Consider the following 19,304-nt stretch of genomic DNA (forward strand, 5'->3'; position numbering starts at 1 on the left):
CGCGCGTGTGTGTGTGCGCGCGTGTGAGCGAAGGCTTCAGCACAGACAGCCTATTGGTATCTCTCTTTCTCTTCGGCACCCTCCCTTCTCACCTCCCCCCCTCCCCCCTCCCTAGTTGCTTTTGTTCTTTTTTTTTTTTTTTTTTTTTTTTTTTTTGGATTTCAGGCTCATTTTGTGGAGTTTCTGCCCCTCTTTGCGTCAGCTCCACGTCACTTTGCCGGCAGCTCCCCGGCTTGGGCTGGAGCAGGATCTAGGGCTGCTTTATTATCAGCTGGAGGGAGGAGGAGACGGTGCGTGAAGCGGCGAGCTCGGCGCCCCGAGCCCCGCCGCCGCCGCGGGCTGCGCCCTCCCTCCCCGCCCGCCGCCCGCCTTTCTCTCGCGGGCAGCGGCACCCGAGCCCCCGCAGGTAGGAGCGCAGCCTCCGCCACCTGCCCCCGCCGCTCCGCTCGGAGCGTTTTGCAGCATCATCGGGAGCCGCCGCGGGGGCAGGCGGCGCCGCTGCCCGCCTGCGGGGCCGGGGCAGGTGCCACGCCGAGCTCCGCTCGCCCGAGTCCCGCCGCTCCGCAGCCCCGGGCGGGCACCGCGGCGGGGCAGCTGCGGCTAAGGCGCGGCGCTCCCATGTGAGTCCCGGTCGCGGGGTGCCGGCCCGCGGCGCAGAAGGCTGCGCACCCTCCGGGCGTGCGCCCCGACAGAGGCGGCGGCAGCAGCAGCGGGAGGAGGGCGTCGGGCTGCGCTGGAGTGAGCGGGCGGCATGGTGTCCTGGCGGCGGAGGCCGGGGCCCGGCCTTGCGCGGCTGTGGGGCTTGTGCTGCCTGGTGCTGGGTTGCTGGCGGGGCGCGCTGGGCTGCCCCGCGTCCTGTCGCTGCAGTTCCTGGCGGATCTGGTGCTCGGAGCCCGTGCCCGGCATCACCTCCTTCCCCGTGCCGCAGCGGAGCACCGAGGATGACAATGTCACCGAGATGTGAGTACGGGTTGGCCTCGGCCCCGATCCGGGCGCGGCGGGCGGAGGGCAACTTCCCCGCGCGGAGATGCACTTTTTCCGGGGGCAGCCGCGGTGGCTGGGAGCCCGAAAGTCCGCTGTGATTTAATTGCTCTCGACTTCCCGGCGATACCCTTGCAAACCCACTGGGATGATACGCTCCCATTGCCGCGATGCGGTTCCCCGCGAGCGGGGCGGGAGGTGGGTGCGGAGTCGCTGCCGGCCGCGGAGCAGCGCGGAGCGGGGTGGGCGCCCGGCGCTGCCTCCGACCCCGACCGCCCCCGGGGTGCGCGCAGCCCCCAGCGCACCTCTGCGGCGGACCCGGACGGGGTCTGAAGTTATTGATTTATTTTACTTTCGCGCCCGCTGTTTAATCCTGTGAGCTTTAGTGGGATTTCACCCTCTTCACTGGTCTCTTCACTTTATACCCTTTTTCTGGTGGGGGAAAAAAAAAATAAAAAAGAAAGGGAAGGGATGCGGCATATTCTGAGGAAGGGACGCCGCAAACTCTCTCCCCTCCCGTAGCCATAGGAGTGCGAGCCCTCTTTGCCCTTCTCCATAAGTTGACCCCGAGCCTGCAGGGGAACGAGCCCGGTGCTCTCTTAGCGAGTGATGGAGGATTAGGAAACCCTCGTTAATAGCGAGGAAGGTGCAAAAAGTTTTTTTTTTTTTTTTCTCTCTCACCCGTGTGTGGCTTCCATCTCTGCCTGCCTGCAACTGATAGTTGGTGAGGGAGTTGTATAGCAATTCCTGCTCAACCCTGCGTCCTCTGACAGCCCGGCACTCTGTGGCGTCTGCATGCCTTAGCTGAGAAAAGGCACAAGGACACTTGCTGAGCAAAAATGTTGGATACGGGGATGCAGATGACAGACCTGGGAGAAAAGCCTTCTAAATTTGTTTTTTCCACCCCTTTCTTCCCCGGCCCCTGTTGTTTCCAGATTTTTTCACATGACAATTATATTGTGAAAGCTTCTGTAATATTTTTCCCCAAATCTGTACAGATTTCTTGCCGTTTCATTTCTACCTTCTTCTCCTCTTTCTCAGATTTCTTTAGAAACAACACAAAAATGACACAAGGTGTAGTGTGATATTAGATTAACTCTATCGCCCTTGGGCCACCTTTCTGCAGTTTGTGGTAGTCCATTTGCTGCATTTCCCAGTGAGTGTAGGGAAAAAACGGGGGCTTTCGTCCCTGCTGTTCCTCTGTGGCCTATCTCTAGTAGATTTTTAGGACCTACAAGAGTGAAACAATATTTCCAAGTTCTTACAACAGTTATTGTTTCAGATGTTTGCTTAATATTCAGTGGATTGCTTCGTTAAAAAGATTGCTTCGAGCTATGCATCTCTGCTCATTTTCATAGGCTCTTCTCGCTTATTACTTCGTACTTCTAATTTGGAGGTAATGCAATAATTTCCCCCTAGAATTTAAACTCTGTTTAAAAGGCCAGGGGAAGAAATGTGTACGTAAATATGTATTCCGTCCATGACCAGCTTGAAACATGTCTAGTCATTTTACACTGGTGCTTCTTGCTTTCGTTCTGCCCTGTGTTTTTTCCAGCATTGCTGCCTTTACACTTCTGCTCAGTTTTTACTGTATCATTCTGTGACATTGCATGTTGCTGTGTTTGGTGATCTAAAAATAATTTTGACTCATGGATTTCTCAGGAGATGCCGTGGCACGTATTTAAGACGGTCTTTTCTAGAGTACTTTTAACACAGAACATGAAGGCCCGTTAATGACTTTGTAGACGTAAAAGTTCGTCTGCAATGGCCATCATATTATTTTGTGAGAATTTGGTTAACAGTAAATACGTGAGGACGTGGTTCTTATATGGTAGGTGCAGATTGTGAAAACATCTTTTTAACACTGCACATCCTGCTTTATTCTAGCTAAGAAACCTGTTTAAGGGACCGAAGCATAACATTTTACTTAGGAAGCATGAGACCTGATTTTAGTTTTCTATGCTCTGTAGATACAGCACAATTCCGTCCATCTCCAGTGGAATTACTTTTGAGATGAATAAGAGTGAGACGAGCACAAGACACCTGATTTCTAGTAATTTATCCCCATGTATTTCCCACATGCCTGTTGAGACCAATCCTCCATTTATCCCTTATGACTTCCTCTCGACTGGAGTGGATCTGGCAATCTTAGGCAAGGCATCCACTGACTCAGGGGCTGCCTAAAGTCCCTTACGTGGGCTATGTACTCTGGGGTTTGGCGAGAACCATATGGTTCAGGCGGACATGTGGCCCTGTGGTGGTGCAGAGGGCTGGCTGCTGAGCTGGAAGGACTTGAGGAGCAAAAGGGTGTCCCCTTGGCTTTGAGGGCTGGGAGACAGATGGGGTGCTGCTGGTCGGAATGGCAGACCCATGGTCCTGTGTGCCCATACTGCCCTGTGCATGGAGCTTCGCTTCTATAGCGGCCCACGTGCAAACTGCAGGTTAAAGCCCAATGAACCCACTCCTCCCGGTCTAAGTGTAACTATATTTTTTCTTGGATCTGCATCCAAACATGCAGAAATCAACAGAAAGACCTCTAGAGCACTTCTGCATCAGCCATGTGAAGCCCAGCTGCTGCAACTCAGTGTGGGAGGGCATAGGAGTATTTCTGCCTGGTGCTTTTCTTAGTCATCTTCCTCACTCTTTTTCTTCCTTGTTGTTTTGCAAGTTTTGTCATTCTGAGGAATAAGAGACAGATTTTGAAAATGCTCTGCCTCTAGTAAGGTTTTGGATTTGTTGGTTAGGATGCTGACACGGGCTGGTCTTGGTCTGGAAAGCATATGCCAGTGCTAAAACTGCTCATCAAAACGGAGCTCAGTTGTAATAATTGTTTGGTAGTACTGATACTACTGGAGATAAATGGAACTCCAAAGTGAGGCCCTGTATTAAAACTGTGATATCAGTCACTGAGGCTCGTGCTAAGAGCTGAGGAACGAGAGTGGTGAGAGCAAAACAAGTGTATGGGCGTTGTTAAATCCAGGCACTACAGCAGATAAGTAGTCCTCAATGAGATCACTTGAGCAAGAATGTTAATAGGGCAGTAAATTACTAAGATCAAAAATGTTCAAGACTTTTTGTGGAAGGACCGATCTAATACTGTCTCATTAAGAAATGTGTATTGTTAGTATATGTCAGCATGTGTGGTGGTTCATAGATCTTGATTTCAAAGAGACTTCTTGCGCTGTTAGTGTATTCCTGGCCTAGTTTCTGGTATCAAGTCATTAATATGTTGACTTATGATTATTCAGGTAAATGGAATTTGAAATTAATTGGTGTGTGTCAGAAAGAGCTGCTTGCCAGCAAAATAGTAGGTGACTTCTTAGCGCCTGCCTAGTAAAAGAGAGGTGATTGTGTATTGCGTACGTTTCAAAACCACAAAGTAAATTACTAATGCAGTTATATAAAGCACTCTAGAATTGTTAATAAATAAGACAGGATAAGTAATTTATAGACTAAATTATTTAATAAGTCACGTGAGCTTGTGCTAAAAAAAAGGCATATTGAAATTCATCTAAAGCTCAGTGCTGTTGGTATTTTGGGTCTCTTTCATTTTAGATTTCTAGACTGTTGTAGATTCAATATAATGTAAGGTTATCTACAAGGTTTCTTAGCCCCTAGCCTTTTCTTCCTCAAAAGAACCGTTGGCTCTGCAATGCTGGCTGGATTGAAAAGCTCCTTCTGGTGTCTTGGAATTATATAGTAAAATACAAGGCATCGGGCTACAAATTATTAAAGGGATTTTGGAGAGTGGAGATATAATAGCTCATTTTAGGAATTTGTCACTTTTTTTCTCCATCTTTCTTCAAAGGTTTAGGTGATGGGTTAGAGTAAGTTTAAAGTAAGCATTATGAAAACTGTTTTTTTAATTTCCAGACTCTAAAAACATTTAAAAGATTGCAAATTAAAGGGTTTTGTATATGCTGGGTGTTTTTGCTTGCAGGTCGCCTTCTCTATGGCATATTTCATTCCTTATCCCCCCAGTTGATAAGGAGTGATGGGGCTTCTGGGGGCTGGCAGAGGCTCTCTCCAGCAGGCTGATGTGAGGTGTATGGGTGCAGCATCCATCAGGAGGTGCTCAGCCTTGTGTAGGAGTGGGCTGGCAAAACACTGCCTCTTGTTCTGTGTCTTTGGCCACTCGAATTTTAAGATGTTTGAGATTTATACATGAAAATGAAGGCCATTTCTTTGGATTCAAAACTTTACCTTTGAATATGCTGATTTCAAGAAGCTTGCATTTCCTTTCCTACTAACGGGAAAACAGAGGGCTGGGCAGTCCAGCCTGAGATATGGTTAGGATGACATTTTCTGGATTTTTCAGATTTTGTTTTGTTTTGTTTTGTTTAATGCTGACAGTGAAAGGGGGGCAGCCATGTAGCAAGATTATAGATCTCAAATAATGATAAAATAAAAACTTTCATATAACTAAACAAGAGTCTTATTTCTACATTTTGGATTTTGTTGTCAAGTAAGAGGGAAAAAGATCGGTTCTTTCTCGATTACTCTTCTCTCTCTTCCCTGTTTGTCATCTCTCACTGCGGCAGTGTCTAACAACACATTGATGACGGTGGCTAGCAGAATCTCCCTGCCCAAGCTGGATGTGTGTAGCAGGTAATGAAGGGTTACAAGTGATGAAAAATGGAGCAGAGAACTCTAAAAACCCTAAAAACCCTCTCAGTACTTATTGATGTTAAAAGTATATTTAGCTTGTTACATCTCAAAAGCCTCGCTTTGAAAGCTGTCTTTTAAAAATGGGAGCACTTTTTTTTTTTTTATTAATTCACACTTATGTACATTTCAAATGGAGAAATGTTTGAAAGCCATATGCCTGCACTGCTCTGTTACTGCACACTGTGTTTGCTAAGATCTTTTTATACAAAGGTATGTAGGCACAGAGGTGCTGTTGAAATTGAATATATTGGGCATGCACTTTAATTCAACTTTGGATAGTGAGCCTGTATTTTCAGAAACCACGTAAAGCAAACCAAGCTTAAGCTCCACTGAAATATGTATGTGGAGATATTGTTTCTTACAGAGCTTCTATTAACATAACATTGACGAACCATAATGCGCTTACAGGAAAGAGGCCATGTCATGGAGATTCTGTTGTGAATATGCAATTTTTAAAAATTTTCCTGGAAGAACATGACCTGCACTGAATGTTGATTATCAGCAAAAGTTACAGCTGGAACTATTAAACGTATTTCATGCCACTTCATCTGTTCTTGTTTCTGGCTTAGGTAGTCACTGTTAGGATGTATTCTTGAAGATCAAATTTCAGGTCAATATTTTTTGGTTCTCAGACAAGGCTTCAAGAAATACAGCTTTTTGCAGAGCTAAGAGAAAGTAGAGCAAGGAAGCACAAGGCACAGGGTATTTTGGAGGCATTTTAATCTCTAAGTGATGTGACTTCATCCAGACTGAACTGATCCTAATCCAGCAAGGTCCTCTGACTTGATGCCTTCTGGGCAGAGTAGAGGACAGAAAGGAAGGATGGCAGTGACTTTGTTTCAGGTGTTTTCCTACCCGCTTTACCTTTAGGACAGAAGGGACCTATTACTGCCTTACTTGATGTATGTTTCTCTGGGGCTTTTCTTGGCTTCCCAGCATTTTCCTCCTCTCTGAAGGCTACATATGTTGAATGAATAGGACGTCGAGACTGAATGTTTTAGAAGGATACTTTTCAAATTTTCACTGATTCTTTATTGAAACAAATCTGCACAGTACTTCCGTGTGCAAAATAGTGCTACCTCCAGTCACTACAGAAGCTTGTGCTGGATCCACAGAGAATACATGGCCCACTGTCTAAGTCCACCTGATGTTTGAATAAAGGGATAATGCATTAATCAAAATTAGTCCATTGCAGAAACAGAAAATCACTGAAAGGATAGTACTCCTGGGCTTCGTGGGAGCTCTGCCTGGGCCCAGGCGAGTTCACCATTTTTCCTCATGGTTTGACATCTGAGCTGAAAGAAATCTCTCAGTTCTAGATTTTTTGACCTATTTTTACTTCTTTTGTTTCTGAACCTACATGTAAAAATAATTAGGGCCATATTCAGCAGATATCCAGTGCAGCGTGTATTACACAATCAGATTCTGTATCCCATATGAAGTGTGTATAGGACGTGACTTTTCCCATTCTTTTGCAACAACTGTCTGATTTTCTAAATGCCAGACAGCACAGCAAGCATATGCAGATAAATCAAGCGCACATACTGGGCATGTCAGACTGATGGGCATACACTGAGAGACTTCACAGCATGTGCTGCGAGTGTCATGCGCTGGACTTGCTCAGCATGTCTGGGAACGTCCCAGGCCTCAGCATTTAAAATCTGGAGACTCCTTGCAGACTGCAGTGAAGGTCCTTAATGCAGCTGTCCGCTCTCCTGCCAGCAGTGGAGAGCCCGCTTCTTCCAGGAAGTGATTCAGGAGGCCAAATTAGATTCCTGCTGCGAATTACCTGATGAAGGCGTCCACTGCCTCCACTCCCTGCAGAGAACCTCGGGGACTTGGTTCAGCGAGGTGAGCGGAAAAGCACAGCTACTCCCCCAGTGAGCAGCGTCAAGCTGAGGAGTGAGATGTCTGCGTGGCCCAAGCAAACCTCTTCCATGGAGCATGCTGGGCCTGCACAGCTTGAAGCAGAATGCGGATCTGAACCTGGGTCTTGCATGTCAGCATTGTAACTACTGTCCTGTATGGCATACAGATGTGGATTTGCCTCAGTTCTTCCTGTCTGAGTTGCATTACTTGATGTGGAGCATTTGAATGTGCTTTTGGGCCAGAGAGCAAGACAGTCTGTTTAGCTAAACGACCACAGTGCTTGTTTGTGCAGCAGGAAGGCTGAGTCCTGTTCCTGCTCCACAGAGCATTCAGTTGCAACAGAAAGGGGAACAGCGTGAACAGGTAGGGCTGAGGCTGCCCTCTCTCAGGTTGCCTTATGGTACGGTGTCCTTTGAGAGGTTTCCCTTAGGAAGAGGTAAGAATTGAACCCAGTGCTCTGAACCACAGAGGACAGCTATATCCATCATTTCTTCCCAGTCAGTAGTCTTCTACCTCACACAGACCGGCTTTTGATCTAATTTAAATCATCAGAACCTATTTGGTGATTATGGGTCGAGTTCAGGAGGGTGAAATTCCATTTCATTTTGTATAGGCAAGTGAACAGGCTATTGCTTATTCATCTCCTGTTTCGTCCTCCAGACTCACATCTTCCTTATTTCTAAAAAACTAGTTTTTGAACACTTCACGTGTACAGCTCACTTGATGAACACACTACTCTCCTGCTGGGAGCAGTTCTGTTGACTTCAGTGGGACCAACTAATGAACTTAGGCATACTATGAAGTATTTTACTCATACAATTTAAAGTGGAAGGAATGTAAATATCTTTTGAATACAGTGTATTGCACACGTACTTACACATGTACACAAAACTTTAAACTTTTCAAGTTAGATTCAAACATATTTACAAACATTTTGAATTGGCACAAGTTTGCATGTGACTTTAAGGCACCTAACTAGAAAGAAATATTAAAGCTGGATGCTACTTCTGCAGGCTTTTTTGTTTCTTTTGTTTTTATTTTTTGTTTTTCCTTCAGTTTTAGAAATCACTGCAGCTACTGCAGTGTGTTTGTGTGCAGTGGCTGCCTTGTTGCCTGGAGCCTGTGTTGTTTGGCGGACGTTGACCTAGGTGGCTCAGCTGCAGAAATATATATCACTTGTCCTGGAAGTGAGAGTAAGTGGAAGAAAGATTGTTTTGATCTTCCCCGCCTTGAACACTTCTCCCAGCCCTCCATGGCATTCTGTCTGCAAGGAGGCACTCAATCCTTCTGTTGGCTCGGTCTGGCTATATGGACAGAATTAGTCTGCTGTAGAATACTTCTATCTCTTGTTATGACTTAAAATGAACAGTTCAGCTTGAAGAAGTTTTTCTCTTCACAGGGGTCATTTGAAGTGAAAGACTTAGGAGATAAGAGTCCTAAAAAGTTGGAGGTATGACAGAAATATCTGCTTGTCACCTGCTTATGTAATTGCAGGTGAATACTTCATCCATCCTGGGAAAGGGATGTGCTGCAAGGGTATGTAAACTGCAGGAGTGTTGAAAGGTGTGTGCAGCAATGTAGTGTGGTTGCAAGAGCCTTAAGGACAAACTGCTGACAGACAAGAAAGATTAGAAAAACGTTTATCTACTCGTAAGCAGTGGCAGGGACAAAATCTGTAAAGATAAAGAAAGGATGCTGTGAAAGTAGTGGTGGATGACAAGAAGGTGAGTTTGCAGAAATATTGAAAAAGTTGGAGGAAAACTGTAGAAGGCCAGCCTTTCAACATTACCTTGTGAAAGAGGCATATGAAGAACAAGAGTATGGTCTGAAGGGAAAACATCAGAGAAGCTGGTCAAAGACTAGAAACAATGTCAAAATGGAAAAATGACACTTAGAAAAGAGTAGATTTTGTTGAAGTATAACAATGAAGTATAACAGTAAATGAATGCAGTGTTAAGTCAGATTGATCTCACTTTAGAAAAGGTAGTATGTATAGGTCAAGCAGTGGAATAAACAGAAATACAAATAGAAACCTGAAGGGAAGACACAGAACACTGGTTTGCATGTATCATTGCATGGAAGGATTTCCCAGAAGTCAAACTGAACAAGTACAGAAACAGAAAGTTATGGAAAAAGAGGCTGTAACATAGCAGTCAGCACAAGCATTAGAAATACTGTGGATCCTGACACATGTTCAGAAAGTGTAACAAACATATCATTATGCTAATATAAGCAGTGCAAGTAAGAAACTACTTGCATTAAGTGAAGAATAGGATTCTTCAAGTGAAGAGAAAGTGCTATTTTTAGGAAGAAGTTGTAAATTCAAAATATTGGCCAATTAAAATGTAAGAGAAATACAGGACAGAGAAAGCAGTAGAAATAAGTATGATAAGAGAAAGAGGAGGCCGTAGATGTGGAAGAGCAAAGAGTCTGCCTGGAAGGCTTTAGCGAAGTACTTATAATGCTGTTTAAACCTTCTCTGAAAAAATGCTATGGTTAAGTATAAATAATAAGATTGGTACTGACATACATTAGGCAGCAACATGCTCTGAGCCTAGAGGAGAGAACATGAAGTGTTCTACAATATTTTGGTAACATAATATGAAGATGTATTTGTGTATATCTTCCACTAAAAGACAATGTGAAGCTTGAAGAAGACAGACCTGTGTTGAGGTCTACCCATGATGTTTCAGAGGTCCTGGAAAGAAGACTAGGAAAAGAATTGTGAACCACAGCGGCAGATGGTATCAGTTGAAGACTGGAAAAATATCTACCAGTTGGGTTCTCTGTTTAGTAATTGCAGAGAAAAACGGTAGAGAATATGACCATGTGTAGACTTTCAAGACTGAAGTAAAAACAGAGGAAGGACTACTTTTGATATCTTATGGAAAAGGGAATATTATCTGAGGTGTCAGCAGTCAAATTATTTAGCAAATTTGTTGTATTAAGAGGATATACTTAGATTTTCCTGAATGGATGCCCTCACATTTTGTAGTTTCACTTCATCATTTGAAAGTACTACCTTTTGATCTGTATTTGGCGGGAAGTTGTATTGCACACAATGAGAGGTGAAGTGGAAAGTATAGCAGGTATTCTTGATCAGAATATCATGAACAGAGTATTTGACATTCCAAGAGCTGGTAATTTAAAACCAAATAACACGAAGTATGGATTTCAACTAGTGGAAATAAATGTAGGAGGCAGACTGACCTCAGGGGGAGCTTCAGAGGGAATGTTTCATTCTGGGTTACAAGGGCTACTCCAAAAGAAATGCCTCCCATTTTATTATGTTGGCACACAACATCAGCGGCAGATGTTGGTGGTATAGCAGTAGAGGTTGAACCTTCCTACCAATATTCCCTTACCTTCTGTTGCCATGTGACAGATTACAGCAGAGGCGCAGTCTGATAGAATGGTGCCTGATGCGGGAGTGTGTATGAAGCAGAAGTGTGTCATTGAATTCCTCCATGTGGAAAAAATTGCTCCTGTTAACATTCCGTGATGCTTACGATGGAGACCCAGCAGTGGATGTGAGCAAAGTTAGGTACCAGGTGTTGTGTTTCAGCAGTGGCGACAGTGACAGTGGGTTACCTCCACTTGTGCAGATTTTTATGAGCACAGTATACAGACCAATGCATAGCTAATGGTGGTGACTATGTTGAAAAACAGCATTTTTTTTTGTCTGAGAATTTGTGTTATCAAACAGTGTTATCATGCTCTTTGTAGCTGTTGAAGTTTCTATGGAAATAAGTAGGAGGCATTACTTACGGAGCAAGCTCTGTAAAAAGACTCACACAATGCTAAACATCTTAAAACTTGAAAATAGGAAAAGCACTTGAACTGTTGTGAAGCAGACTGATTTATGTCAACAAGTGCTAATCTAACTGAAGTATGTGCAACTCACTTCAGACTTCTGTTCCACAAAGTCATTGCCTGAGCTTCGTGCCTGGGAAGAAAAGAATTCAAAGGTTTTGACATCAACTGAGATGCTTTAATGTTTTGATTCACTGAGAGAACTGAAAAGATACATCTGAAGGATGGTTAGAAGCAATCCTGTTACGGAACTGATATTTTTCCATTCTCATTTGCATCCAGGCCAGTAACAGCTGCAGAGGTAGTGTATACAAGTGCTGAAAAAGAGAGCAATTGTGTTACTATCCTTTGAAAAGTCAGTACAAGAGGTGATTTTGTAGGAGAAAAAAAATGTCACATATTTGTTTGTATTTATATGTTCCTTCAAGATGACATTTCATAGTAGCAAGCCAAATTACAAAAAGATAAAAAAAATGTTTACCCTTCTGTGTGTTCACTGTGAAGAACTAATAAAGAGCCACATTCACCACTCTTCTTTTGTGTTTATATAACATGTTATTTTTAGTGTATGTGTTATAAAGGACCTGGTACAGTAGTGTAAGTTTCTTCTTGACAGTCTGCAGAGACAATTTCATGCACAGTTGGTGAAATGTGTGCTCTAGATAAGTATAAAGTCAGTGATTAAGATATACCTTTTTGATTTAATAGTTTGTTGTCTGTCCAGCTGATACTTCATTCTGAATATATCAAGGAGTATCAGCATTTCCAAAATGTCTTTGCTAAAGAAAAGCTAGACCATAGCTGTCAACTGACCTCTGGAGAAATGTCAAAAACTGATGTCTTGGTGAAATCTCAGCTGTATGAATTTCATGGAGCTCAGCAGGGAGGACATGTACTCTGAATGGTGATCCTAATGGAGAAAATAGTTAAGTAAGCTCTGCATTCAGTTTGGGGAATGCAGTTCTGATATCAAGCATATCAAGGGCGTGAATCTTAAACATGGGCAGCTGCATGAGGTGTCTTGAGAGTTAGCTTTATTTGGTAGTGTGCTATTTGATGAGAACAGAACAAACACCTTGAAGCCAAACCAGAGACGTAAGTAAGCCCAAGGGTGCATTATGTTTCATTTTCTTTGCCTCTAAATATAGTAACTGTTTCCTTAAACTCTGCATCGCAGGCATACCCTTTTATTTTCACATTTGCCTTCATGTTTGCGTTCTGTAAAGAGTGAACCAAGGCTCACTGGCAAAGTGTGGGCTTTCCACTTCTCAGGAAGTTGTAGTCATAAGCAAGACAACGGATCTGCTCCTGCAGTGCCAGAACCAAACTGGGATCTCCACTGTATTCCTGCTTTCTCCTGCTTTAAGCTATTGGGCTGACGCTAACTGTTCAGGATTGTCAGTGTTAGAGGAGCAATTCCCAATGGCAACTGCATGGTAATAATTGGATACTACTGACTGGATAACCACAGTAGCTTGGCATGAAGCAGAATCTCTAAGTCCTGCTGTTTCCTGGCAGTTGGCACAGCCATACGTCAAGAACAGGGAATTCTTAAAGTTAACTAACTGTATTCACTGACCTTGAATGTGGGATATCTTGTTTCAGATAGTCCTGTACAGCATCTTGTCTGAGTGTGTATTGAAGCATTTGCTCAAAAAAAAAGCATGTGCCAGTGGTTGCAAAGACAGATCCTGGAGTTAATTCTGTCTAGTCCTAGTGCTGACATGTGAAGAGCTACCTCCTGTAGTCTTCTCTGACTCACGGTTAAGTGCTCTAATTGGTAGGAAAAATAACCCTAAAGGATGACTTAAAGAGCCTGTGATAGTTGCAGTTGGTTTTCTACTCTTCATGAAATACAAGGTGATTCACAGTTAAAAACAAAACAAAACAAAAACAATAAACCACCAGTCACCACAGCATTTGCTCAGAATTTGTCAGAAGACACCCGACAGCCAAGGAGTCGAACACTTGTTTGTGAAATTACTGAATTCTGGGTAGGTCTGTGGTGGACTAACTGGACACTGCACTTCTTCCCTGAGTTAGGACATGCTTTTCCAGCCATCAGAGTTCTTGGGATTGGCCTAATGACATCCGGCACTGATGACAGCAGATGAGGACAGCCAAACCGAGTAAAGAAAAAAACAGTATAAAATGGAGCCTGTAGAGAAGTTTCAGCTTGTGGGTATCTGCACTGCGCTCATGGTATACTGTCAGAGTTTCTCTCCTAGCAGGAGCTTGGTTCTATATGTAAAGATTTCTTGCTTGAGTAGAGATTATATCATTGGTCCCTACATCTGCCTGAAACCTGGCATTCCTTATAAGCAGCATTATGTAGCTCTGTGCTTCGTTTTCAAACTATGTGAGTTCACACCCCTTGAGCATTATTTTAAGTTTGATTTCAGAGGGTCTACAAATGAAATCCATTTGAATCTGCCAAGTTCCATCAAGTTTTGTGTCAAGCTTACACATTTTGCATGATTTTGATGCATAACCATAAATCAGCCCAGGTGTGCTGAAATTTTCTGTAAGTTTTACTGTGCCTTTTGATGAACTTGTTTTGACATTTGAGTTTGTAAGAAAATACAACACTAGGGAACTTTGCAGCATTTAATAGTGGATGTTACATACAACTCTCACAGTAGTGTCGACTAGGGACATATGTGGCCTGTCATTAAATAGTAATTTGTCTACTGTCAGTTCAGTGTCTCGAGTATGCTGCCTTTCTCCCTAAAGACTACATGAAAAAATAACTCAGAGTATGAAGTTTTCCCAAAGTTCAGAAACATTCCATTTCACTAGAGAATGTTTATTAATTTTTTTTAAACCATCTATATGAATCAGGACTAAACATATAGTTGATTTATTTTTCAGTGTGTTAAGAAAATATATTTCCCATTAAGGGAGCTTCCTGGCAGCAGAAATAATTCTGGAGCCGACTTACAGTGTTATATGCTTATGTCTGTTTTGTTGAGGTGCTGAGGTGCTGGTGTGTGCTGAGTTATCCAGCATACCCTTGCAGCTCTAAGTGGAATAGTATACGTTAACATACATTAACACAGAGGAAATAGAGTCAATCATATAATTTAAAGGAATATAATTCTGCTGGCCAATTATTTTTTTTCAATTTAAAAAAGAAAGTCTTTGAAAGTCATTTGAAAGTTAAATAGTTTTATGAGCTGCTGAAGCACAAAGGAAGTTGAATTGATTTAAAGTGCAGAACGTGTTTCTCTTCGTGCTATCATCGTTCAGTTGTGGCTTTACTGACATTGTACAAATGCAATATGCAATCTTTAGTATATGTAAGAAGCAGAAATGAAGAGCCCGCCCTCCTGAAAAGAGCGTGGAAGAGCTAACTCTTTCACTATGGGATTTCAAAATATCCTCTCCAGAATGTTACAGAAAGAGTAAAATGTGTGGCATTGTTCAATAGCTGTTCAAGTATGCTGAAATGAGCATACTACTCTAGGTTGCAATGTGCAGTCAGTAGGTTTATGATTCTGAATGCCTTTATTAGAATTAATCAGTAGTTTACAAAGGGGAGATGAAATTAAAGGTCTAAAACCAAATACTGTTTACTGATGACTCACTGAAGGAGAGACAGAACACTATGGTATAATCAAGTGAATAGTGTTGTAGACAGCGGAGCGTTTGGCTTAGAGGCAGTAGCTGGTATTTGTGAGATGCTCTATGCTATCCGATTGGGTGTTATCCAGACAGGTTTTGGCGGTGCTGCACTTTGCTGTGGTGTGCAGGGGAAGCTTCCAAGCCCCTCATGTGACTTCAGCCAGCAGTGAGTCAGGATGTTTTTCTTCTCTGCTACAACAAAAACCTTCAGTTAAAGAACAGGGTGGATGTTCTTAAGGGCATGCAGGCAAATTACATTTCTCAGCACCGCCCACTGCAAGACAGTGCTTTTAGAGTATTAATGTTTGATGATAAGTAGCATCAAGGTAGAGTAGTTGTGAAGAAGGTAAAAATAGACTTCAGTTAGAGAAGAGGTTTTATTTTGAACCTCCTTCTAAATTAAACAGAACAACTTCCCTGAAAGTGTACAGCTAGTCATTGGACTTTGTTCTTTCTCGCTGCTATGAAATAGCTGCTAAAGCATAACTTAAAACAGTCTTGTTAAGCAAGTGAGAAAGCTTAGAGTCCCTGCTTATGGTAAATTACATCTGTCTACTCTTTCTGTAAGGTTTTCTAGTGGTATGAAATGTATTTTGCTGTCATATTCTGTACAGAGGGTGTTTTAACACATGTATTGCATAGCAGCTATTTTTCTGAGTTAGTCAGAATTTCTTCTCAGTCTCCATTTGAAGTGCAGTTATGTAGAGTCAAAGGTTTTGGATTTTTTGGAATTCTTCAAGTTAGTGAGAAACTGGAATTGTAAGTCATTTGCTATATCCACCATAAAGAGGCTAAAATCAGAGTAAAGAAAGTCCCACTTTCACACAACAAGAGAAAGATTTTGAATTCATTTTGCTTCTTCCTCCCAAATGCCACCCCTTTGGTTTGTTCCCTATCAGACCAACACTGATTTTTTTTTTTTTTTTTTTTAAATAGACTGTGTGTTTGGGTCTTTGTTTGATGTAAACTGCGGTGGCTCCTCTGACTTCAGCACAGCTGAGCTGCTTTATATGGGCTGAGGTTTACCACAGAATGTGATACACTAATATATTTCTATGCAACTCTATAAGTTATGTCAGAATTCTGTAGCTTCTCCTAGTGGGAGGTTCTTGTTCAATGCTTTTATGATTAAAATTGCAATGTCAAGTGCAGATGTGTGATAAATACATTTAAGAGATGGATGTGTGTTATGGCAGTGTTTGTCAGAGCTTTTCTGATGGCTTAATCTTCAGTTAGTCAATTGGTCCATCAGATTATTTTCTTGTATTTCTCTGAGTCCCTTCTCCATGTGTTTCCCTGTCTATTTTCCTTTATTTCATTTCTCTTATGTTTTCCCTGTCTCTGTCTGGTCTCATCAGGGTTCTCACTGGTCAAATACTGAGGACAGGATGAGGAGATATCTCAGATATCTCTTGCATAACTTCATTTTGGCGTGATAAGGTCCAAGTGACAGAGAAGATTAAATAATGAGCAAGGGAGGTTCAGATGCAGTAAGATTACCCACTTGCAGTACCAGATAAATGAACTAGTGGTCTTCAATAAACAATTCTGTTGTTTTTACTTGGCAAAAGATATAGATTCCACAACCACCACCAGAAAATAAATTAACAAATCCTCAGAGGTTAGATCAGATTGTCTTTAAAAATCCAAGGAAGCATGCACAAAATGTGAGGCAAGCCACTGTCTGTAATGGCCAATTTTAGCCTATGAAGACCTGCAGAGCAGTCATTGTCATATGATGTGGTGATAATGTGTTTTGTCTAGTGTCACACTAGTGATGTCTAGTGTCGTTTCACTGCTTTTCTTTTTTTTCTTGAGAGACAGTGAATGCCATTAGGGGAAGCTTTTTTGCTTTCCTTGGCATTTGGCAGGAGTATAGCCCAAGTCAGCTTTGCAGCTTGGAGGAGTGCCCAGCCCAACTCTTGGGATTCTCAGGCTTTTGTCGGGATGTGGGTACACAACATATTTCTTTTACGTACCAGCTAAAGTAGATTAGTTGCTTTTGGGAAAGCAATACTCTTTCCTTTCCACTTCATCAGAATTCTCATTAAATAGGAAAAAATTCTTAAAGTGAAAACAATTTTTATTCTATCAAAGAAACACTTTAAACTTGTAAGCAAACTTGTGGCTTTGATTCATTCTCGATGTTTATGAAAGTACAAGTGCATTTCTGCATTTCTTTGTGACCGGTGTTATCTTTTGAAATGGACTCTTTAGAAGGGTGGCTTTGTACATCAGACTTATTTTTCAGCCCATAAAGGTGGTTGAATTGCAGTTTCTACTTATCCCTTTCTATTAGACAGCATTATTTGTGCTATGAAACCTCTTTTCTTGCTAAAGAAGAGGTAACAGATTATATAATTCCATGTACAACATTTTAATTTACAATCTGTGGGATACCACTGGACATTCATAGCTCACACATGATAATAATACAAAGGACCATCCTGCATGCCTGCATGCTTTTGGGGTTCAGGTAGATATTCTTCATATGTGAGTGTACTCTCAGCGTTTTTCTCTGCTATGACAGTTTCTCTTCTCTTGAATTCCTCTTGTTTATGTAGTATCATGCAATGCATCCTCCCCTTCCCTTGTTTTCTTATTGCTACACCTTGTAAATAAAATTGAAACTGCTTTGGGACAAGGTGGAAATCAGTTTAACAAGTGATTAGGCTAACCACACGAGGGAAGTAAAACTAAGGCAGCCCACCCAAATGTAAGTGACTTAATTCCACTGCCACCATCATGGCTGATCCTTTCGCTGCTGTAGAATGCATGATGTAGGGAAACAGTGTCCTGGAAAAGGGTGACATTGTGATGCAGATTTATTTACTGTCTTCAGGGTGACTTCCTTCCTTGATGAGAACTGCTTCATTTTCCCTTTGTAAAACTCAACGGTTTCTCCTCCAGTCCTGTCCCTCAAAGTATAATTTAAGTGATGGGGAAGATTTTAAGGAGTACTCGTGCACTGCAGAAGCTCTAACTAGAGCTTAGTGTTAGTTGTAATAGGTCAGCAACCGCTGAAGCCTAAAAGGTTTTTGGGCTTCAGCACTTGGCCTCTGAACAATCAAAGCCATTGACAGGAGCCACTCTTATACTCTCTTCTGTCCTGCTTTTTCAACAGTTACATCGCAAACCAGCGAAAATTAGAAAGTATCAATGACAATGAAGTTGGATTTTACGTTGGACTTAAAAATCTGTGAGTACACGGAATAAATATTTTTAAAGTTACTTTTTCTCATTTCTCTCACAGAAGTATGTAGAGACCTCATTAGAATGTAGGTCTGACTTTATATGTTACAGAGGACAGTGGTAGATCTTGCAGTTCAGCCTTGTAGTGATTTCCTCCACACTCTTATTTTAGCCATTTATTATCATTATTATTATAACTGTATTGGAAATGGACTATTCTAACAACTTTCTCTGTTTTCACAGGACTGTGGTGGATTCAGGCTTAAGATTTGTGTCCCGTCAGGCATTTGTGAAAAACATCAACCTACAATACATGTGAGTAAGAAGAGCACCTGCCTTTCAAATCAAAACCACCTAACTCATGTGAATTTATTTCTCTCTTTTGCCATTTCCTTAGTATAAAAGGTTTTAACAAGACAGATTTATAATGGCCATCTGTCATTCACTGACCTGAGTAGGGTATGTATGGTAAGGAACTGGCAGAGTGTAGGACATGTATGATAAGGATCTGGCTGATCATAGGAATATAACTTAGGCTGGTGAAAAGACAGTCTAACTCATTATCCTGTCTCTAGCAATGGTCTCCAGATGTGTCTTTTTTGGTATGTAGTATAGCACAGTGTCTGTCTCAGCTGAACTGAGCTGGTGCTGGAGGCATGTTGTCCACCCTGTATGCATTGCACTCAGTTACTAGGATTTGACTGGATATGGTCCGATTCACTGGGTCAAAAGTGTTTTAGCAGCTACTGCACAGTAGGTGCCTGCATGGAGTAAGCATATCTTCAAGCGTAGCTTGACCACCTTGCATGCCCAAAGACTGTCCTGGCTAACTGGGAATGTCCTGGCAGACTGGTGACTGGCAAATGTGACGCCCATCTTCAAAAAGGGCCGGAAAGATGATCAGTCTCACCTTGGTGCCCGGGAAGGTTATGGAATGGATAATCTCGGGAGCCATCATGGACCAGTTAAAGGCCAACCAGGGGATCAGGCCCAGTCAGCATGCGTTTACGAGTGGTAGATCCTGCCTGACAAGCCTGATTTCATTCTGTGACAAGGTGATCTGCTTAGTGTATGAGGGTAAGGCTGGCGATGTGGTCTACCCGGACTTCAGTAAGGCCTTTGACGGTGTCCCCCACAGCATCCTCATGGAGAAGCTG

General features: G+C 42.5%; 1 protein-coding gene across 8 annotated transcripts in view; it reads left to right on the forward strand.

Annotated features, from left to right (window-relative positions):
* The first annotated feature begins 687 nt into the window (after window positions 1-687).
* The window catches only part of NTRK2 (neurotrophic receptor tyrosine kinase 2), a 210,252-nt gene continuing 191,635 nt past the window's right edge, over window positions 688-19,304 (forward strand). For all 8 annotated transcript variants that reach the window (XM_015280249.4, NM_205231.2, XM_015280253.4 and 5 more), the window contains exons 1-3: window positions 688-960; window positions 18,080-18,154; window positions 18,391-18,462. In XM_015280249.4, the coding sequence (XP_015135735.2) occupies window positions 752-960; window positions 18,080-18,154; window positions 18,391-18,462 (356 nt within the window). In that variant the 5' untranslated portion in view covers window positions 688-751. The remainder of the gene's footprint in view (window positions 961-18,079; window positions 18,155-18,390; window positions 18,463-19,304) is intronic.

Source organism: Gallus gallus, chromosome Z (assembly GCF_016699485.2).
Source record: "Gallus gallus isolate bGalGal1 chromosome Z, bGalGal1.mat.broiler.GRCg7b, whole genome shotgun sequence".
Classification (NCBI taxonomy): domain Eukaryota; kingdom Metazoa; phylum Chordata; class Aves; order Galliformes; family Phasianidae; genus Gallus; species Gallus gallus.